This window comes from Oryctolagus cuniculus, chromosome 10, assembly GCF_964237555.1.
Source record: "Oryctolagus cuniculus chromosome 10, mOryCun1.1, whole genome shotgun sequence".
Taxonomy (NCBI): Eukaryota; Metazoa; Chordata; class Mammalia; order Lagomorpha; family Leporidae; genus Oryctolagus; species Oryctolagus cuniculus.
Genome location: NC_091441.1, coordinates 75,890,571 through 75,913,633, shown reverse-complemented (window position 1 = coordinate 75,913,633; position 23,063 = coordinate 75,890,571). Strand labels below are relative to the sequence as shown.

Here is a 23,063-nt window from a genome sequence, read left to right as displayed (position 1 = left end):
CTATTTGCTTTAGATGTTCGAATTTTTGAAACTTTTCAGGAACAAATAATTTTTGTAATGCAATAAATTAAACTAGGTCAATATGGTGAGTATTAAGATCTCTTAAATGTTGCAATATTGTTTTTAATATAGATTACAGCTTAAGTATTGTACTCAAGTACACACTCCAAATTAGAATTTATAAGGGTGACAGATGAACCGTATCAGGGTATATCCTCTTTCAAAGTATAACTGTGTAAGGGCCAGCCTCATGGTGCAGCGGGCTAAGCTGCTGCCTATGATGCTAGGATCCCATGTGAGAGAGCTGACTCAAATCCCAGCTACTCTGCTTCTGATTCAGCTCCTGCTGATTCACCTGGGAAAGCAACAGAAGATGGCCCAAGTACTTGGTTCCCTGCTACCCACATGGGAGACCTGGATGTACTTCTAGGTTCTGGGTTTTTGCCTGGTCCAGCCCTGGCTGTTGAGCCCATTTGGGGAATGAACCAATGAATAGAAGACTGTCTCTGTCTCTCTCTCTCTCCTCCTCTCTGTCACTCTGCCTTTCACATAAGTAATATAAATCTTTTTAAAGAAGTAACTGTGTAAGGGGTTGGCACTGTGGCCCAGCAGATTAACGGCTTGGCTTGAGGCGCCGACATCCTATATGGATGCTGGTTCTAGTCCCAGCTGCTCCTCTTCCGATCCAGCTCTCTGCTATGGTCTGGGAAAGCAGTGGAGGATGGCCCAGGTGCTTGGGCCCCTGCACCCATGTGGGAGACCCAGAGGAGGCTCCTGGCTCTTGGCTTCGGATTGGTGCAGCTGTGGCCATTGCAGCCATCTGGGGAGTGAACCAGTGGAAGGAAGACCTCTCTCTCTCTCTCTCTCTCTCTTTCTCTCTCTTTCTCTCTCTTTCTCTGCCTCTCCTCTCTCTGTGTAACTCTTTCAAATAAATAAATAAATCTTTAAAAAAGTAACTATGTAAGAAAAAAATTGACTAAAATCTTCTAATGCAAAAATATTATATGATGGAATTCTTGTTCAGAAAAATTCTTTTACTTAATTCTAAATCTTTGCTTAAAAGATATCCAGGAAACTGATATCATTTCAAAAATCTGGGTTCTACCTTTGAGAGTGTGAGTGCCTTTTTCTCAGGTTCCTGAAGCTTTCGGGTGACCAGTGAGATGCCAGCTGGAGTACATGACCAGGGGACACAGCTCTGCATAGCAATCTGTCTACACTGGCTGTATAGCAATCTGTCTACACCAGCATCTCCATGCCTGCACAGGCACCCAGGTGGTACTGGGTTTTGCAGTTCTTCTACCTTTGCGATATTTGCCCTTGGTAGATCTCTGTGTTGAAAATCACGTGACTCCTGTTTTGTAGATGCTTCCATGCCTCTTCATAGGCTGTCTTTGAATTTTTCCAGCAGGATCTGGGGTCTGAACCTTTGCCATCTCTGGATGTGAGTTTATTTGGGATGAGATTATCTGCGTGGCTTGAATCCTTTATGATGAAAGAAGGGTGATGTTGGAGTTGGGATGAGGCTGTCACTTCGACAAGCCCAGGAGGCTCCCAGAACCTTGAACAGAAGCCGGGACGGATTCTGGACGTGCCTTCGGAGGGAGCCAGCACTTGGCGTTTCCAGCTTCCAACCGCCACGACTCTGAAACAACCAATTCCTGTTGCCTGAAGCCACTCTGGGGTCTGCTCTAGGAGCCGCTCAGGTACTAAGGGGGCCTCTCCACGGCAGTCTGCTTCTGCCGGCTGGAAGGTTTTCAGTTCAGCTTCACAGTATGCTGACTGCATCTTTTTATCATTCTTTTAAGACTTTATTTATTTGAGAGTCAGAGTTGTGGGGTGGGGGAGGGAGAGATCGAGAGAGATCTTACATCTGCTAGTTTACTCTTCAAATGGTTGCAATGGCCAGGGCTGGGCCACGCCAAAGCCAGGAGCCAGGAGCTTCATTTGGGCCAACTGTATGGGTACAGGGGCCCAAGCACTTGGGCCATCTTCTGCTGTCTTTCCCAGGCGCATTAGCAGGGATCTGGACTGGAAGTGGAGCAGCCAGGACTTGAACTGGCACCCATTTTGGATGCCGGCACTGCAGGCAGAGGCTTTGTCTGCTAGGCCACAGCACCAGCCTGGATGACAGCATGTTTTAAAAAGTTATTTTGTGTCACTCAATCAGGGACTCCTGCTCTCCCACCCTCACCTCCAGGCCTGGATCCTCAGTTCTATTTGTTGTCATCTCCACACCCCTCCCCACCCTGTCACCTCCTCGGGAGGCCCTCCCTGGCTGCTGCATCAGAAGTAGCAGCGTTCAGTGCCAATCTTCCTGAACTTGCCTGCTTGATGGGCTCCTCACCACCCTGTGGGTCTGGGATGGTCCTGCCCAGATATTTGTTCATTGTTCCATTGGTGATGGAACAAAGACATAAGCTCAGCCACTGTCACTCATTGCCCAAAAGACAGATAAAAATGTATCCCTTGTCCCTGAATCTCAGTTGGGTCTCACACCCCATGCCCCTCGTTCTTCCCCAGGTTTGAAAGCTCAGCAGCCACTTGAAAGACCTATAAAGAGGAATTCACCTCCACCTGCTCTCTCCTACCCCCAGCCCCACCCCTAGCCTTCCTAAGATATAAAAAGCCCAGGCCCTGGGGTCAGGGCCTCCTGCCACCTGTTCTCTCAACGTGCATGCTGGCTGTTAGTCACCCACCTCTGCAGACTTATTTTCTCTGAATAAATTCCGTCTGGCTGTAGGTTCATACCCGGCCTCCTCTCTGTTCTGCAACTCCCTTCCTTACATTCTGGTGCCCCGTGTGAGGAGGCATCGGTCTGTACTCTTCTCTTTACAGTCTGTTTGCTGTCTGCTCCCACATCTCTCTAGGACACAAACTCCCAGAGGCTACAGATGGTGTCTGAACCTCTCCCTGTGGTCTCCCTGGTGTCAACAACGGGCCTGGTCCCTAACAGGGGCCTAATACAAGTTGACCCAATGGCTGAGTCTACAGAAAGTTCTAGATCATAAAATAACTCTCCCCTTCCAGTTCCGTATCCACTGAGCTCTTCTTCCCGTTTCCCTGGGAGATCCCAGCAGACAATCCCTCTCTCTGTGCCTCCCTCCCCCCCCCGTCTTCTTCCTCTTCTCCTCTTCTCCATCCCCCCTTCCTCACATCCTCACCGAGCATCTGTGGTTGTTGTGTGTGCTGTTCTATGTGTCAAGTACACGGTGTTGAGCAAGGAAGCTCCGTACCATGTTCTCATGGAGCTGCAAGTCTCCCGGTAGGGACATACATGAAACAAACTGTTCCTACGTCCATAAACTCTTAGGAGGAAGGAGAAGCCCAAAGTACTACGTGGATGCTTGCAATGGAGAAGCCTTCTGCAGTCTAGGAAGATCTCCGATGAGGTAACTTCTTACCTGGAACCTGAAATGGGAGAAATCACCAAAGAAACACATGGAGAAGGAAATTCCAGAAAATGGAAAGACCCCCTAGAGGGAAAGAACACTCTGGAAGGCATGACGGGCACTTGTGTGAATGGTGTTTCTATAGCTGTGACATCAATGCTCTCTGCTGATGCACTCTTAGCCAGCCAGGTAGGGTGTCGGTTGCCACAGACTTCCTGGAGGCGGGATCTCTCAAAATGCAAAAATGATGCTGTACTCCCAGTGTGCAACTGGAAAGTCATGACGCAATCCAGCACAGCTGCCAAGAGGGCTCTGCTGGGAAGACTGCTGTGGAGCTGGACGTAGCCATCAGAAGGTGGCAGTGGTTCCAGTGGTCCTGTGCAGGACACCCAGGAGCGCGTGCTGTGCCCATGTGGTGCGTGCTGTGCAGTTTTGAAAAATGGTGAGCAGACTTTCATGGACCTGGGAAAACACCCAGAGTACTGTTAGGTAGGAAGTCAGCTATGAGCTTATGTGTGTGTGGCATAAAGGCCTAAAGAGAAGACATCTATGTCCAGCATATGCATCTGCATCTCAGAGTCATCCTGACAATGTTTCAGGGGCAGCCCGGCCTTCGCATCCTGCCCTGCCCCCTTCTTTCTACCTGATAACCTGCCAGGTGGAGGTCCCGCCCCTTCTGCCTGACAAATCTTCCACAATCTCCCAGGTGCAGCCCAGTATCTGCATTTCAAACACCCTGCTCCGGATCCCCATTCTCTAGGGGGTCCTGCTCGCCCTTCCTCTGAACCCAGGATGGCGCCAGCTAGGCTTCCTCCTGTCTGATACCTTCAGGGGAAAACTCAGAAGTTTTTCTATTTACATCCAAAAAGCCCTTTGTTCCAAGAGGAGCAGAGGTGGGGAAGCAAGACCCATCTCCTTAAAAACCCGCAGCCTCAACCAGACTGTGCTCAGCCCTCTGCCTCTCTGCTGAGCCGCCCACCTGGTCTGGCCAGGTGTAATCTCTCCACTCAACCATGTAACCTCGTCCCCCGCCCCACCCCCCACCCCCCAGTCCGAGCGAATGGGCACTCTCAGTCTCAGGCTCTGTCTGGAGAGGTGCCCATCCGTTCTTACAGATGTCCCTGCCCTAATAAACTTTGCTACTTTTACCTCCCACTACTCTGTTTCATGCCTGAATTCTTTCTCGCGCGAAGACAGGAACCCTGCAATTTCTCTGGTAACAAGTACTGTTTTTTTTTAAGAGGAAAACAAGATTATAGGAGTTTTGAGCCTATGTTTGTCAATAAACAAAAATATGCTCCAGCTTCCAGGCAAACACAGAAATGCTTTGTCAAGTATTTTCTTATGCAAGAAACTCCATACTTCTACTCAGGCATGAGGTAGGGAGGGGAGACTGTTTTTAAGAGGACTTAGGTGGTCCCTTTAGCGACAAACAGAGGCAAAGTGACCTCTGCCTCCTGCCACTGCTTGTGAAATCAAGCCCCTATGATGTAAAAGCAGGACCCAGACTCTTGTCTGTCCCCCTTGGCCCAAGGTGCCTTTGCCTGGCCTTTATCAAAGGAATTCACTGACTAGCAGGAGTGACACAGCTGACCCTACAAGGTTCTAATCACCAGACTCAAGGAGTTATTTGCTTCTCCCCTAGATAAGAGCCTTGATGGCCGGTATTACCCTGGGGTGCTTTGTGTAGGGGAATTCCAGGTGCAGCAGAATGTAGCTGCCACCTTCACGTAACCCCCAGACCACCTGGAGCCCACCTGGCCACCATAAATTCCCTTCAGAGCACGGCATCACTGACCAATCAAAGCAAGGTCACGGGCACCACTGACCAACCAGGAACCTGGACACAAGCTGAGTACACCTCTCAGCCCCAACTTCAGTCTATAAGAACCTTCACCCCTAACTCCTCGGGAGTCCAGGAATTAAGTGACAGCTGTCTGGTTCCTTGCTCTGCACTTTGCAATAAACACCTACTTTCTTCTACCACCTCAATGTCAGTGATTGGCTTTCTGTTGTTGGGAGAGCAGACCCAGTTTGAGGGTTCTACAGCAATACCTCCAACTGGTTTGGGGTGTTGTTTGGCAACAGTTGTAGGACAATCTCTGCACCCCACAGGAAATACTGGAAATGTTAACTTGCTTACTGAAACCGGTGTTCTCCCTTACTGAGTCTGCAGCGGGCCACAGGACCGTGGTTAGGAGTGCTGGCTTTGCAGGAGTCCTGAGTATGCTTCCCACTTATGCTGCTTGCCGTGCACATGAACTTGAGCACGTTGTTCAGCCTTGCAGAGGCTCCTTATCCCTGCCTATGCAAAGCCTCACAACCTGAGGGCTTCCTGGTAAGAGTCAAGAGCTTAGCTAAGTGCCAGGAGATGCCCATCAAGTACACAGGAATTGTTACTGCTGGGCTCCACCTCTACCTTGATGAGTGGGTCCCTACTCTCTGATTTCTCTTGATTTTCACTCCTTTGGGAACTGTGTGCACAGGAGGAGGATATAGACACAAAGGCACTGGACTGTGAGCTGGAGGTCTGGACTTCTCCGTGAGCCCTCTGTCTGACCTTTGGCACACTCAGCCACACTGGGCTAAGTTTCCTTGACTTGCAAGAGAGAAGTTTCCGCTGAGAAAGCCTCCCTCTCACTCTGTGCCTGCACGGTCCACAGACCAGATAATACCCATTTGACTATCTGGTTCTGAGGTCCAGGTAGAGGCCGGTTATCTGTGTGCTCTAGGCCAGAAGGGATCTTTGGGGGAACGAATAACACAGAATCCCGTTTCTATTTGCTTTCTGATCCTGCTGCACCTGCTGATAGGCCCGCATAAGGCTCTTATCAACAATTTATGGTCACCTCAATGCCATGCTGTTATCAGCAAAGCTAATCACATTTTAAGCTCTTTGGGCTTTTCTGCTTCTAATAATTGGTTGCTTTTACTGCCTAACAAATCTTCATGTGATAGTTTGATTCTTTGGTGTGGGAGAACTGAAAGATGGTTCTGAGAGACTACGGTTATTTCTGCCCAGGTCGGAACCTGTAGTGAGAACTTCTTCCTTCCTCCTTCCCTTCCTTCTCTTTCTTCTTTGGACCTTGTCTCTGGCTCAGGCTGGATAGATGGCAGCTGACTTTTTGCTTTTCTTTTGTGGGTCTCTCTAAGAAGTTATCCATCATTCAAAGTGAATTACCAGCATTTCCTAATTGTATCCCTGACTAGGTTTCTCTCAGGGATGTGAATGGGTGTTGTGAAAAGAAATGGAAATGAAAAGTTTACAAGGACACTGCGGGGTGTGGGGCTCCTGGCTGGGCTCACTGGGGGTTCAGGTTCTTCAGGCGTGAAAAAGTTCAAAGTCATTGGCATAAAGGTGTTCAAGGAAGCAGGACTTATTTTTTTTAAAGATTTATTTATTTATTGGAAAGTCAGAGTTACACAGAGAAAGAAAGGGAGGCAGAGAGAAAGAAAGAGAGAGAAAGAGAGAGAGAGAGAGATCTTCATCTGCTGATTCACTCAGCAGTTGGCTGAAAGGGCCAGAGCTGAGCTGATCTGAAGCCAGGAGCCAGGAGCTTCTTCCGGGTCTCCCATGTGGGTGCAGGGGCCCAAGGACTTGGGCCATCCTCCACTGCTTTCCCAGGCCATAGCAGAGAGCCGGATGGGAAGTGGAGCAGCCGGGTCTTGAACCAGCGCCCATATGGGATGCTGACACTGTAGGTGGTGGTTTAACCCACTACGCCGCCACAGCACCAGCCTCAGGACTTATTTGAGCAAAGCGGAAGTGCAAACTTTAGAGCTAAGTCAGGCCAGCTAGAGAGATGGGGAGAGACAGAGAGAAAGAAAATGAGCAAACAGCCAAAATGCAAAAGGTCCCAAAAGAGGAAAATCCCTCACCAAGGAAACACCTCCAACAAAGACGAAGTCCACAACAAAGAGAAACTCTGTCTCAACAAAGCTAAGCCTTCACTTATCCCATCCAGAAGCACAAGGGTGGTGTCCGGGGTGGACCCTAATGGAATATTTAGCCTCTTTTGGGAAATAACAAAAGTATCATGCCGTCAGGTGCATGATGAGAGTGGAAGTGCCTTCCCCCTCTCCACCGCGTCATTTTATTATGACATAATGGCCTAAAGGTCATGGGGAGGGGGACACCTCCTGCAGGCATTTTGGATATTTCCAGTTAATGCTGGTTCCAGATTGTAACAGGGTGGCAGTGCGGTTCCCACTACTTGGGAAGAGGTAGCTTAGCTGGTGGACGGGACAGTGCACAGAAGGGAGGTTGGGCTATGCATAGCCAGGGAAGGGCGTTTGGAGAGTGCGCAGAAGGGACTTGTTATGCGGGGCAGCTGCGCCATCATGGGAGCCAAGCACAGCTGTCCAGCAGCAGGTGGCCCGAGGATGCAGGTTACCTGGAGCGCTCAATCAGAGGTCCACACGGGTCCGGCGGGGAGCTGTCTCGGGCCTCAGCTTCTTTCCCTAGCTCCCTACCTTCCCACAGCACAATGAAGGTTTGCATTTATTTATTGATATATCAAATTCATAATGTACTTTGCCATAAGATGCTCTCTAAAATAAAGTCCTGTTGTTGAGAAATATTTTCCCCATCGGTTGAATTCAATGTATCTGTGTTCTTTTCTGAACATGGAACCCTTTGTGACTGATGCTTCTTAGCATCATAATCTATCATCTCTATCTGTCTATCTATGGATATATTATGTATAAACACACACAAACACACACACACACCACGATTGGTTCTGTTGCTCTGGAAAACTCTTACTAATTCATGGTTTAAGCCAAGAGTTAGCAAATGGTAACCATGGCTCATAAAGCAAATCCAGCCTGCTGCCTGTTTCTGTAGGGCTGGTAAGCTCTGAGTGGCTTTCACCAATGATATTTGTAATCAATTTCATGTTAGGGAACACTAAGTTTGAATCCCAGGTAAGCAAAATCTCATTTCTCCTCCACAATTCTATTCTTCAAAATAGTGGACTTATATTATGAAATATTACACTTACATGCTTTGCAGTTTTTTAAAAAAGATTTATTAATTTATTTGAAAGCAGAATTACAGAGAGAGAGAGAGAGAGAGAGAGAGAGAGAGAGAGAGAGATCCTCCATCTATTGGTTCATTTTTCAAAATGACCACAATGGCCCGGGGCTGGGCTGGTCCGAAGCCAGGAGCCAGGAGCTTCTTCTGGGTCTCCCACGTGGTTACAGGGGCCCGAGCACTTGGGCCATCTTCCACAGCTTTCCCAGGCTATAGCAGAGAGCTGGATCAGAAGTGGAGCAGCTGGAGCTTGAACCATCACCCAGATGCGGATGCAGAATCCGCAGGCAGCAGCTTTACCCATTATGGCACAGCGCCAGCCCCACTTTGCAATTTAAATTGTAAAAATTTGTTTTCTCTCTTCTTGCATAAGTCCCTGCACAGTAGCCTTGATTTTGTCTCTTGGCCCATGTATCTTATGAAATCTACTATTTGACCCTTTACAGAAAAAGTTCACTGGCCCCTGGTCTAAGTTCTAATCTTTTGCAACAAGTGAGAACATTGTGGTGTTAGAAGGCTATCACAGCATGATATATTTTTATTGGCCCTTTATAACTTTAACAAGTATCTCTGTTAAAAGTCTGCAAGCATTTTTTTAACATTAAAAAAATGCAATTGAGGACATTTTCCTGGTGGGCATAATTTAGAAAAAGCTTGTGTCTTTTTCTAAAAAAAAATTAGGAGTGAAATTGTAAACACTGGCGAGGGCCTGGCTGCCTCTTGGTGCTTCTTTGGCTGGCTGGCTTTTTGCGCGGTCCAGCCTTGAAGTGGGTCTGAGTGACCCGGCTCCAAGTCCCTTGCTCTGGCTCTGGCCGCTTGAACTCCTCCATTTGTGTTTGTCACTGCTGTCTCTCCCAGAGCTTTCATCTGCTTTTTATGACGCCATCTTGAATTTGTCTTGGAGCTGTCTTTGTTTATTGTCTCAAAATGATGAGGACCGGGCTAGCTTCAGAGCAAATTGTTGAAAGCCAGAGCCCCGCACGCAACCCTGGTTCCCCCTCCTTGCTCAGTGAGACACCTGGGAGCCCCTTTGTCCAAGGTCACCGGGAGTTCATCCTGCCAGGAGAACAAGCCGGGCTCTGTAAAGGATGGCCTCCTCTGCACACGGCCCTCCGTGTGGTTTCTCACGCACAGGCAAACAAGAAAGGCAATTGTTCTCCCAGCAAAGGCAGGTTTCTCGCCAGGGAGTTGGGCTAGGAAGACAGCCACCCTTCTGTTCCTTGGAGAGCCAAGACTCCAGATTCCAGGGTCGGAGAAGGGACTCTGGAACTGCAAAGGGTGCCTTGTCAAGCACTCTGGCCTCAGAGAAAGTTCTTTCCCACCCAGGGCCTTTGCTCTTGCTGTGGTAGTCGGCTCTGCACATTCTTGCCTGCACCATACTCTTGCTCAAATTTTTGATCTCCGTTGAAAGATTGAGAGAGGTGTTCTCTGATTACCCCACTGAAAGACATCATCCCATCTCTGTTGCTTGTTCACTTGCTTGTAATATTTGGTAATGTGGCAAGTATGTCTAGGAACTGTTCTAAGGGATAGAGGTACAGTGATGGGGTGAAGAGAATTGTTACACTCCCTGTTACTTTGCAGTGTCTCTCAAACTTAAGCATGCAGCCATTGGAGTCACACGGAGGACTTGGCAAGGCAGGCTGCTTGGCCCACCCCTAGGTGTCTGATTCTGTACATCTGGCTTGAAACCTGAGGGTTTGTTTTTCTAGCAATCCAGGGGCTGCAGGCTCAGGGACCCTGCTTTGAGAACCACTGCTCTAGTCGGTACTATTCTCCCAGTCCTATACTTCTTTCCTTATGATGATTTGCAATTCTGTTTTATTAAAAAAAAAAAAAAGATTTATTTTATTCACTTGAAAGGCAGAGTCAAATGGGGTGGCGGACAGGGAGATAGAGATCTAACATCCTCTGGTTCACTCTCCAAATGGCTGCAACTGCCAGGGTTGGGCCAGACTGAAGTCAGGAGCTAGGAGCTTCCTCCAGGTCTTCCAATGGGTGCAGGAGCCCAAGCACTTGGGTCACCTTCTACTACCCTGCCAGGTGCATTAGCAATGAACTAGATTGAAAGTGGAAAAGCTGGGACTCGAACAGGTACCCACATGGGATGCCAGTGCTGCAGGCAGTGGCCCAACACACTACACCACAACGCCAGTCCCAGTTCTGTCTTCTTTTAATTTTATGTACCTACTGGGATGGCAAATAAAATGTGGTACATGTGTTCATTTTGGAGTGAGCGTCCATAGCTCTCCCTCACTCTCCGCAATGCTCAAAATAATCTGTGCTCTTCCGTCAATATCAAAGGGAATCCATTTGAAAGTTAGAAGGCATGGATTTTTAAAAATTGTGATTATCTGGATAAGATTACACAATACCTACTATATAAAAAGAATATTTTTTTTTTCATTTTAACATTTCTAGGTGCAAAACTGGTGGTATGGATTTCATTCCAATGTTGTGAAAGTAGTGTCACCGTCTTTTCTCCAAAATCTTATCATCGGGACTTCAAGCCTTCTTTATGACTATTAATAGTCCATTGCTGGCATGTACGGCATTTTGCTCACTCCTGGAACTGTTGATAGGCACACAGGGTTTGTTTATTGGTTGTTGGGACTAATGCTATAATCAACATTGGTATAAAATATGTGTTCAAGTCCCCATTTCCAGTTCACTTGGGCATATACCCGGAAGTGAAATTACCAGATTACGCGGTAATTCTATGTTTCACTTTTTGAAGACTCGTCAAACCCTTTTCCAGAGTGGCTGTGATGTTTCTACACTCCCATCAGTAGTGCAGGAAGGACAGTGATTTCTCACATCCTTGTCCTACCTTGTTACTCTCTTTTATTCAATAAGAGCTATCTTAATCGGTATCATGTGGTACCTCACTGTGGTTTTGGTTTGCATATTCCTAATGAATAGTAATGATGACCATCTTTTCATGGACTTATTGGCCATCCCTGTATCATGTTTGGAGAAATGTGTATTGGAGTAGAGTCCTTTGATTATGTTTTAATTGGGTTATCATTTTGTTGCTGAGTTGAGTCAAGGCGGGCCTCTAATCTGAAGTGGCTGGAGACTATATACTGTTGGTGCTAGACCCTCATCAGTTACATGGTTTGCACTTTTCATCCAATAGGTTGTCTTTTCACTTTCTTCAGAATGCCCTTTGGTGTACAAAAATTTGTCTTATTTATTTATTTATTTATTTGAAAGAGTTACACAGAGAAAGAAGGAAAGGCAGAGAGAGAGAGAGACAGAGAGAGAGAAAGAGAAAGGTCTTCCATCCTCTGGTTCACTCTCTAATTGACTGTAATGGCCAGAGCTGCACCGATCCGAAGCCAAGAGCCAGGAGCTTCTTCTGGATCTCCCACACAGGTGCAGGGGCCCAAGTTGGGCCATCTTCTACTGCTTTCCCAGGCCATAGCAGAGAGCTGGATCGGAAGTGGAGCAGCCGGGACTCGAACTGGCGCCCATATGGGAAGCTGGCACTGCAGGCAGCTGCTTTACCTGCTATGCCACAGTGCCTGCCCCTTTCCCCCAGTCTAATTTATTTATTTTTGCTTTTGCTGCTTGTGCTTTGGGTGTCTTCTCTAAGAATCTATTGCCAAGTCCCAGTTCATGGAGATGACTTTTTGGACTAGGAAATTGAATCATCATTTATTGTCTCTGCTTAATGCAGCATGGCGAGTCTGTGAATCTCCCATATTCGATGCAGCATTGTGTGCACGCTCTGTAACTTTCTCTGGAATTGTAAAAGGGCGTCTGTGTCAAAAATAAGTAACGAGAAGGCGCTTTGATATCATATGAGCTCCTGACCGATTGTCTTGGGGCTCTGAGTGCTGAGATTTCCCAACGCACATCTGAAAGGTATACCTCCTGGCTCACCATGTGGCAGGACCTTGAACGTAGAGCTTGACTTTTGTAGTAAACAGGCCTTCCTTGCAAATCTTTTCTCTTTAGATAAGCTGAGTATTCACTTAGTGCACTCTTCTGGGTTTCAAGCGACAGGTTCAATATTTGGCCTGGGTTCTAGGTGCAAAACTATGTAACAATGTACATCCTTCTTTTGGAATTAAGCCTGGTGGTAATGAAGGAATATACTCCAAGTCTCATTTGTAAATTGCACCTTGTTCATAAGGGAAGTTGTCGCTCCCCCTCTTCGTGGAGGAACGACACTAAACCCTGCCTAGGCTTCATATCCGAGTCACGGCACCATTATGTCGCTCCCCGTCTTCGTGGAGGAACGACACAGGACCCTGCGCTGTTCTTTCGTCTGCTCGGCCCTTCCCGGGTTTGCTGCTGGTTCTTCCCGGGTTGGCTACTGACCCTTCCACCTCCGTGGAAGGGCGGTTCCCCCTGTCCACTTTCCCCACTTCCGTGGGGGAGTGGCACACCGCCGGCCGGCTCTCTCGGGGGCTGCACAGGTGTTCCTTCAGATAGATGTTCCTTCAGATGTTCCTGGTGCATGTTGTCTCTCTCCTCCTTTATAGTCCTCTTCCACCAATCCCAACTCTGCTACCCACACGCCGAGTACGCTGCTCTCCTCCAATCAGGAGCAGGTCCTGCAGTTTATTGGTTGAACTGGAGGCAGCTGTGTAGAAGCTGTTTCCTCCTCTCCCAGCGCCATATTGTGGGAGAGCAGATGCATAGAATAAGTCTTAATTCGAGTAACTTAGTCTAGCCTGAGCTGCTCCCCACAGGAAGTAAGATTGCGATACTTTGGGAAGGCATTGGAGAGCTGACTCTGGTGAAAAAAGGGGGACAGTAGAAGTGTTGGGGGCTTGCGTTGTGATGCAGCAAGTTCAGCTGCTATCTGTGAGGCTTGTATAGCCAGCCATATTGGAGTGTTGTTCCTGCTGCTCCACTTCTGATCCAGCTTCCTGCTAATGTGCCTGGGAAAGCTGAAGGCCCAAGTGCTTGGGCCCCTGCCACCCATGTGGGAGATGCAAATGGAGTTCTGGGCCCTTGGCTTCAGCCGTTGGGCTATTTTGGAAGTGAACCAGTGGATGGAGAATCTCTCCCTTTCTCTCCCCACCTCCTTTTCTCTCTGTCTGTCTGTCTGTCTGTCTCTCTCTCTCTGTGTGTGTGTGTGTGTGTGTGTCTCACTTGGCATTTTAAATAAATAAATAAATCTTTTTTAAAACAGAAAGTGGAAGGTTGATGAACAAAAAGATAGAGACAGTCCTCATTCTTGTAAAGACTAGGTCAAAAAGAGCCAGATTTAGCAGCTGGTTTTAAAAATTGGTCAAATATGGGACTGGCATGGTGGCGTAGCAGGAAAGTTGCCACCTGCAGTGCCGGCATCCCATATGGACGCCTGTTCAAGTCCTGGCTGCTCTACTTCCAATCTAGCTCTCTGCTATGGCCTGGGACAGCAGTAGATGGGACTTGGGCCCCTGCACCCACATGGGAGACCCAGAAGAAGCTCCTGGCTCCTGGTTTTAGATCGGTGCAGCTCCGTTCGTTGTGGCCAATTGGGGAGTGAACCAATGGATGGAAGACCTCTCTCTCTCTCTCTCTCTCTCTCTGTGTGTGTGTGTGTGTAACTTTCAAATAAGGAAATAAATCTAAAAATAAATTGGTCAAATAGAAGCCTCTTACAGAGTATCACTTAAAACATGGGTGGCCTGGAATCCGGAGAGCGACATGCCGGCATTCTGAAGCAACACTGTCTCAGTTTAAATTGGCACCTTCTGAAGGCACAGGTCACTGGTGCAGATGGTTTATAGCAACTCGTTTTCCTCTTGGAGCCCCATCACCTTTTTGCAGCTGCTCTAAGACTCATCAGGCAGGCTTTGTTTGTTCTGAGTAACTGTCAGGCATTTGCAAAGCCCACATTCCATGTCTTCAACCCCCTGCCTCTCAGAAAATGGAAAAGCTTAAATTACAATTAATTAGGAATTTATTTAGCCCTGCTGTGTTTTGTGTGTTCTCAGTTTACAGTGCCAAGAAACTTTTTTTTTTTAATGAACGTGGCTGTTCAGTGCCTTTGGAACCTTGCAACCTCTGCTGATGATGGAAGGAGGGGTTGAGTGGGTGGCAGCTGGGGTGCAAATGCCCCACTTCTGTGTGGAGTTGCCCACTTTACTTGACACAGCCCAGCCAGGCACAGTTCAGGAGAGGAGGTGTTTCAGGGGCTGCTATGTGTCCCTAAAACCACCAAGAAGGGTAGGTATTCCCTGGGCTCATCTCATACACTCAGTACTCCCCCCAGGCAGTACAGGTAGGAAGGGCTTTAGATGGGAAAATGGGAAGATGTGCTTTGTTTGCTTCATGCTGAGTGATGGAGAACAGAGTCCTGGAGAGGGAACTGTGTTCTGTGCAACTTGGTTGACTTCGGAAAAGCGAGCTGACTCAAGTCTGTTAGGTTTCATGTCTGCTGTTGCTTAGAAAGGAGGAGCAGCGTGGTTATACCTGGAGTGAGCCTTGAGTGGGGAAAAAGCAGAGCACAAAGTGGTCACCCCAGGGACCCAGGGATCCCTGAGCCTTCCCTAAGGTGAGATCCAGGAGTGGCCTGTTGTGGAGGTGCCTCTTCCCAGCACTGAGATGGAGTGGGGTCAGAAAGAGCTGGTTTCACTTTTCCCCAGGGCCACTGGCTGCCTCTCTAAGCTGCCTGTGCTTCTTTATGTGTAAAACAATGAGGACAACCCCACCCAGCTCCTAGGTTAGTTTTGGTTAAGGGGCTTAGCCCGTGAAAACCATGTAGCGTCCTTTCTTTGCTAGCACTGTTAGTGCTCAGTGAATGTTGGTTGTGCCCAGAGAGGGTATTTATGGTCGCACAGTAGCTCGGCTTCTGCTGAGCTCCTCCCACCTGTTTACACACCATTGTCTCGGTTCTCCTCTGCACTGCTGTCTGAGCCCAAGCCGTGCCTTCTGATTTTGTTTCAAATTAGACCGATGACTCCCACCTCCGGGCTTTTGCACGTGCTGTTTCCTGCTGCCTTTGCCTAGTTGACTCGCATGAGCTATCGGCTCTTGGATCAACTGTAGTGGTTTTCTGGGAGGACTTCCTCCAGCACAGCTGGTACTGGCTTGCCATCTGCTCCGGCTCCAGCTCTGTTGGAATTTTGCTAAGTACTTGTGAGATGACTGCATTACTCTCTGCTTTCCCTCTAGACTGTGAGCTCTGTCAGGACGCCCCTCAGCCCTACACAGAGCGAATATCCAGTAACCACGGGTGAAGCAATCCTGCGGGCTTCCGACGTGGCCACGGGAAGCGTGAAGATTTGTCATGATTCTTTGGAGCTAAAATTGCTCAATCAAAGTCACAATGGCCAGGGGCCAGCATTTGTGGCGCAGTGGGTTAAGTCACTGCTTGGGACATCAGCATCCTACATTGGTGAGCTTGTTTGAGTCCTGGCTGCTCTGCTTCTGACCCAGCTCCCTGCTAACTCTCCTGGGAAAGCAGCAGATGATGACTCAAATACTTGGGTCTCTGCCTCTCACGTGGGAGACCCGGGTGGAGTTCTAGGCTCCTGGCTGAGGTCTGACCAAGTCTCCTAGTTGTTGCAGCCATCTGGGGAGTGATCTAGCAGATGGAAGATCTTTCTCTCTGTCTCTCCTATCAAATAAATAAATAAATCTTTTTTTAAGATTTAATTTTTTTTATTAATTTGAAAGGCAAAGTTACAGAGAGAAAGAGGGAGAGGCAGAGAGAGAGAGAGAAAGAGAGGTCTTCCATCCGCTGGTTCACTCCCCAAATGGTCACAACGGCCAGGGCTGGCCAGACTGAAGCAAGGAGCCAGGAGCTTCTTCTGGGTCTCCATGAGAGTGCAGATGTCCAAGCACTTGGGCTATCCTCTGCTGAATTACCAGGTGTAACAGCAGGGAGCTGGATTGAAAGTGGAGCAAGTGGGAATTGAACAGGTGACCATATGGCAGGCAGTGGCTTAACCCGCTACACTACAGTGCCGGCGCCAATAAATAAATCTTAAATCAAACCAAAGCAAAAACAAAACCCAGAGTGGTTGGGATGGCTGCAGGGTTAACTGCCCCATCCAGCTTAACCCTAGTACATTTTTTAGTGAGTCCGGGGAGCGTTGTTTGCATTTTGAGGATTTGGACAAGACTCAGTAAATTGGTGAGCAAGTTTAAATTTGCAACAGTCCCCTTGAAAGAAGGGTCATTAATTCTCCCTTTTTCATTTTAGAAAGATGCCAAGTGCACGGAGGTCAGCTTTCTGTCATTGAAAGGAAAAAACCCCGGTAGAACCCCTGTAGACACCGTGCTCCTTCGGGATTAGTTGCTACTGGAAGCTAAAGAAAAATGGATCATTTGAGCAGAAAAACCCATTTGAATGAAACCCAAAGACCCATACTTTGTTCTGTAACTGCTTAAGGGAATTCGCATTTAATCAAAACTGAAGACTACAGCATTTGCCACGAGAATTCTTGCATCTTATCTCGGCTTTAGTGATTTCTTTTTAATTAGTTGATGCACCACAGAAATCCTAAAATGCTGAAAACAACTGGGAAACAGAAATAAAAGGGAGGGTTGCAGTTGCTGGTGGCGGCACCGTGTTTGCTTCCTTGGCTTTGGCACTTTCGCTAACACGTAACCTGTAACCTACTTCTGAAGGCTACAAGGAGACAATTATTTGGTTAATTTTCATCCTTCAGTTTATAATCTTAATTAGTTCTTCAACTAGTATTCCCTAGGCGATGCATAATTCTTCCTCATCATATCTGTGCTTCGTGCTGTTCAAGAACCCCTGTTTTCATTTAAAAGATGAAAAGCTTCATTCCTGTATTTTTATGCGTCGTCGTGCGTTCTTGCCAAGAGAGTTGGGATTTTCTGTAATTTAGAACTCCAAGGGAACTGAATGAAATGCCTATTGACTTTGAAACAATTTCTTTTATTGTAATCATGACTATGTAACACATATTAGCATAATCTCAACGTACTTGGAGTTGCTGCTGGAGTACATGGTGGCATCGTGGTGGGAGAGAAAGGATTTGACATCAGGCAGGTACAAATTCAAATCACATCTCTCCACTCACTGGCCACAGTTCTTTATCGGGATCTACACTGTTGATCAGACCACCTTGCCTTGCAGAATTGCCCCGAAGATTTACTGAGATGGGGAGCTCAAGTGGTTTCTACATATGTGCCCTATATCCCATGTATCAGTGCTGTTTGATGGAAGTACAGGTATTATAGGAGCCATTTATGTAATATGAACTTTTCTAGTAATCACTTTAAAAAGTAAAAGGTGAAATGATATTATGCATATGACTTAAGCTAACACATGCAAAATGTTATTTCAGCATACATTAAAAGTATCAAAATAATTTACATTGTTTTTGCAACACTAGGTCTTTAAAATCCACTTTCTTAGAAAATTTCAATTTTCACCAAGTGTAAAATTTTTTAAAAAATTTATTTATTTGAGAGTCAGAGAGACTGAGACAGCTCCCCTCTGATGGTTTACTTCCCAAATGGGTGCAATGGCCAGGGCTGGGCTGGGGCTGAAGCTGGTAGCTGGGAACTCAATCCAGGCAAGGACCCAAGTACTTGAGTACTCCTAGGGTGCACTGTCAGAAAGCTGGAGCCACAAATTGAACCCAAGATGGGACACAGACGTCTTAACTGCTAGGCTAAATGCCCACTCCCTGGACTGACTGTATTTTAAGCTTAATGGCCAGATGTGACAGCTGTCCTGAACAGTGTAGCTTTAGATGACTCATGAATTCCCCTTTCCTACCCTTTGTGTGTTAGAATTAAACTTGAGTCATCCAGCTGTGGAGAAGCCCCTATGGAGAATCTGCACTCATCCTTCCTAGATGTATTCAGCCATGAAAAAAAACCCATTTAGCACAATGATTGGAAGAGTAGAGGCAGTAGTGGTTCGTTGAATTTTAATTGCTTTAAACAGTATGGTTCTAATAGGAAAATGTACTTTTTGATATTAAAAGTGGGCATTAAAATCAAATTGTAGAAGTGACTGAAATTAAAAAAAAAAAGGCTTGAAAAATAAGCTCTTCGAGTTACCAAATTCAGTTGGGCACAATAAACCTTCCAAAATGATATGCAATTTATTTACATGTTATTCACTGCAAGTACATTTTTTTCACCACAGAGAAAACTTGGTAGCTTCCATCAGATTCTTACATGGGCCCAGGAAATCAAGTACAGGCAACAGAGGTGGTGGAAAGTTCTGTTGGTTGTAGTGCACGTTGTTTGCACCAATGCTAGGATTTCCCACCCATGAGAATAAAAGTTGTAAATCATCTCATCACTGTTACTCAGGCAAGTCCCTCCCCTGGACCAGCAGCTCAGAAATGCTTGTGTTGTCAGGCACTCCGGAGCTCAGACAGCAGATTTCTGTTTCCTGGCCTATGCTCGCTCTGGGGCATTCACTTGTGGAACACATTTATTTCGTGGTTGAGGGCTCAGGATTGACTGCACATTTGTTAACTGCGCACATGAGAGCTACTACTCTCCTGAGTATGGGGTGATAAGAGCTGTGGCATCATGTGCTGGGTTCTGACTTCAAATCCCAGTCTGGTTACTAATGAGCTGCCTTTCCTTTGACTGTTCATCTCTGTTCATTAACGAAGTGATGGTTTCCAGGGCCGGACTGCGGCATAGTGGTTAAAGCCGCTGCCTGCAGTGCCAGCATCCCATATGGGCATTCTGGCTGCTCCACTTGTGATTCGGCTTCCTGCTAATCACCTGGGAAAAGCAGCAAAGGACCGCCCAAGTGTTTGGGCCCCTGCACCTGGTGGGAGACCTTGTCTTGAGAACTAAGAGTCTGATTGTGTTGGAAGTTGGAGAGTATTGGGTAACCATGGCTCGAACAGTCCACTGGTCAAAACTGCACCTCTGAGGGTTGATTAGAACGATGCAATAGACCTGATTATCTCTTAGCAATGTGTGGTTCTGGGGGAGTGACGAACAGACATCTTAACAGTGAGGAGTAAGTATTTCAGTCTTTTATTAAGTTGCTTTATTATATGTATGGGTACTAATTCGTCTCAATATCCTGGCCCCAAAGGAGAGTTTTGGCTCTAACAGGGTCTGCCTCCGAGACGCCTGAACCAGCAGGTCATTGCAATCAGAACATTAGTCGGATCAGCGAGTAAGCCAGATCCATGCCTGTCATCATGGCGAAAGAAAATGATGTCCTTCCTAATCTTATTTTTCAGTAGGTAACATAGCTGAAAAATTGGTGTAAACCCTATAATCAGGGAACAATTTATAGCACACTGATTACTTAGAACCCTGGCAGTTGCTCTAATCTGAAAGATACCCCTTTTGGAGCCCACCCACTCTGGCGACCCCTGTTACTCTAGGAAAACATTGTCTGATTTACACAGCTACATGTTAGAAAAGGAAAGCTGGACCCTACTACCCAGCCTCTTACTTATTCCTGACAGACCGTAATGGCTGCAATGAACCAAAGAGATTTCATGGTAAACATGACCTTGATTGATAAACTTGTAACCATTCTTGTTTATAGGATCCTGGGCCAGGTTGAAGCGTTCTGTAAGACAGGCAGTCAGAATGCAGGATTACATGAATTTGATTCCTTATTCTGCACTGCTAGTCCTTGGCTTTATATCTGTCATTGGGTTCCAGTCTGATTGAAGGAATCAGATTGTCTGAAAGACTTAAATCCTTCCAAGGCAGCAGGTAATACGACCGGTGCGGTGGGGGTGGGGGGTGGGGGGTGGTAAATAAACACTGCAAAAGGCTTCTATTTTATAAGCACGACTGCAAAACAAGAAATCACATCCAAACATATCAAATAGAAAATAATAATTTATTTTAACTTCATTTTACTTAATGTTTGTAACTAATCATGATTTCATGAACTTGCTTGTATAAGTCTGTGCCTTCAAATCTACAAAGCAAAGGTTTACTACAATGAGCACTTGAAATTCCACAAACTGTCTCCTTTCCATGCAAATTCTTCCAATGGCTGCATTATTTGCAAACATGCCTGCAACTGCCAAAAAGCCGCGTTATATTCTGGGTTCCAATAAAACCTTTATACTCTGGGGAACCTTGAGCAGAAGGATGCTGAAATGCACATCCCGACTCTCAACACTGCTGGTTTGGTTCCGTGCATTCGCTCCTTAACCACAGCCTTCGGTGGCTTTGGGTTGAAACCTCGACCTAAATAATATATTAATGGTCACTCGTATGAAACACATTCAACAAAGGAACGTTATAAAATAGGGGTTCCATTAAAAATACAGACCGGCGATTGTTATTTGTGTTTTAGGCGGGGGGCGGGGGAAGCGCGTTTTTCTCATATGAATATAGTTTTAAACAAATTATTCTGTGAAAGTATGCTTAATAAAAGATCTTTCTGAAATTTAAACACTTTTATGTAAAAGGTACCAAGTAAAAAAGTACAACCGCTATTTGCAAAAAGCTGTCCATATCCACCTCCCAGGTAGGAAAAGGGCGTTTTGCCCCTCCTCTTAAAATAGAGCTATGGCACCCGGTGCTGGGGAGGGGGTGGCCCGTCTGGACTATACACACGACGGCCGCGCTTGTCGTATATACAGGAGCTTGCCGCATTGAACGAGGCAGGAATCTCTCTGCACCACCGGGGGTGGTCTCTCTTGCACGCGCGCGAAGGGGATGCAGCCGATTATACCGTCGTCACCGACAGGAAGGCATTGTACACTCGCGTGCCGTCCGGCGACTTGGTGCCGTGCGTGAGCAGTTCCTGGATGGTCATCCAGTTGTCGAAGATCTTCTTGTTGCGCTTCTTCATCATCTTCTTGTGGCTCAGTTCCAGGATGCTCAGCTCGCGCCGCTCGTCGGCCGCGTGCTGCTCGCGCAGGCAGTCCAGGCGGCTCTGCATCATGAGCTCGCGCCGGCGCCGCTGCTCGCGCGCGCGCACCACGTGCTGCTTGCGTTCCTCCTTGCTCCAGTAGCGCCCGGTCTTGAGCTCGCTGGCCGCGTCGTCGTCCGTGGTGAGGCCGCTGCGCTCCTCGCGGATCTTGAGCGCGCGCTCGCGCAGCAGACGGTCGCGCACAGGCCGCTTGGTGATGTAGCGCGTGCCGTCGCTGCGCACCTTCACCTTCCACTGCATTCTCGGCTCCGACGCGCCCGCGGAGCCCAGGTCCTTGCACACGCTCAGCAGGCTCACCTGGCTCTGTGCGTACTCTACGGCCGACTTCTGCTGGATTAGCTGCATGTAGCTCTGGTAGTGGCGCGCGTGCGCTGGGATGTGCGCGTGCTTGTAGGGCGAGTGCGGGCACGAGGCCGCGTGCGCGGGGCCCGGCGTCGGGCTGCTCGCGGGGCTGCGGCTGCCATCGGCCGCCCGGCGCTCGTGGCCCTCCAGGGCTTGGCCGGGGCCCGGCTCTGTGGCCGCGGGGCCGTAGGTTGGGGAGCCGACCTCGGGGTCTTCGGTGATGGCCAGCAGGCTGTTGGCGGCCGGCCCGGCGGCTTCGGTGGCGCTGTCACCGCGCGGGCGGCCTAGGCCGTCGACTGCCCTCCGCAGGGAGTTGTCGGGCGAGATCTCCAGGGCGAGCGGGGTGCTGCGGCAGCTCTCGCCCGTGTTGTAGGCGCTCGAGCTGTCCTTGTCGGACCTCTCCGGCAGCTCGGTGATGTCGGAGAGCTCGCGGCGGCGCGCGTCGGCGCCCGCCGTGCAGGCGCGCAGGCCGCCGTGGGGCAGCGCCCAGGGCTCCCGACCCGGCTCGCGCAGCGGCGGCGCCCGGTGCGCGCGCGCCAGGCTCAGGCACTCGAGCTCGATGCTGCGCAGCTCCTCGTTGAGCAGCGCCAGCTCCTGGTCCACACTCTCGGGGTCGCTCTTGGCGGCGTCCAGGCCGCTGCCGGCATAGTAGGGGCTGCAGGGCCCGGCGCCGCCCGCCCGGCACTTGAGCTCCAGCAGCTCGCGGAAGCGCTCGCACTCGTCCACCGGGATCCCCAGGTAGTCGGCGTCCGTGCAGTCGGCAGACACGAAGGACTCGTTGCTGAAGGGCAGGTCGCCGCTGCCCAGGGTGTCCTGGCTGCAGGTGAGTTTCCTGTGGCCCGGCAGCGCGGCGGCGGGCGCCGCCGTGGCGTCGTCGCCGTTGTTCTCCTGCTCGGAGCTCTCGTCGTTGCGCGTGCTCTCGTCCGTGCGCCCCACGCCGCTGTCCTTCTCGTGCTGGTTGGACAGGATGGTGGCGGTGTCTGTGGTCCCGCCGTCCTCCTCATGCTTCTTCTGCACAAGGGAAACCACAGGAACAAACGATCATTGCCGAAAGCGGCGAGAAGTGGCGGTGGAGGTGACGCAGGTCCTGCCCGACTTTCCCCTGAAGGCCAACCTTCCTGGGAAGGGCGGCTCTCCACTTCCAAGCCGCTGAGGGCAGGACTGGAATGCACCTACCCTCCTCCTGTCTCCCTGGGTGTCTCTAATCCTTGCACTGTGGCCCAGTTGTCTGTCAGTGCGGGGTAGCTGTCACCTTCAGTGAATGGCTGAACTACTGGACGACCCGTCCTTGGGTAGCAGGCTGCATAACTGGCCTCCATTAGCTCAGAGGGACTCCACTGGGTGATTATGACTCTGACAAAGGATAGTGGCACAGTCGGGAGCTCTTAGCAGCTCAGGTTAAACAGGGAATGGCTCTGCTTCTGCAAACAGCACTTTATTTTCCCCACTGCACCTTAACGCTAGCACGTGTGCATTTCAA

At 48.7% G+C, this 23,063-nt stretch overlaps 1 protein-coding gene and 1 long non-coding RNA gene across 6 annotated transcripts in view; one reads left to right on the top strand and one right to left on the bottom strand.

Annotated features, from left to right (window-relative positions):
- Nucleotides 1-23,063, top strand: part of LOC127492315 (uncharacterized) — a 199,228-nt gene that overhangs the window by 155,642 nt on the left and 20,523 nt on the right. For 2 of the 3 annotated variants that reach the window (XR_011379476.1, XR_011379475.1), the window contains one exon: nt 1,412-20,058. The exons of the other annotated variant lie outside the window; for it this stretch is intronic. This is a non-coding gene — a long non-coding RNA (uncharacterized lncRNA). Of the gene's footprint in view, nt 1-1,411; nt 20,059-23,063 lie in introns of those variants that run through there. 3 annotated transcript variants of the gene reach the window in all.
- PDZRN3 (PDZ domain containing ring finger 3) overlaps nt 20,176-23,063 on the bottom strand; it is a 252,081-nt gene continuing 249,193 nt past the window's right edge. For all 3 annotated transcript variants that reach the window (XM_051851467.2, XM_051851469.2, XM_017343969.3), the window contains one exon: nt 20,176-22,594. In XM_051851467.2, the coding sequence (XP_051707427.2) occupies nt 21,035-22,594 (1,560 nt within the window). In that variant the 3' untranslated portion in view covers nt 20,176-21,034. The remainder of the gene's footprint in view (nt 22,595-23,063) is intronic.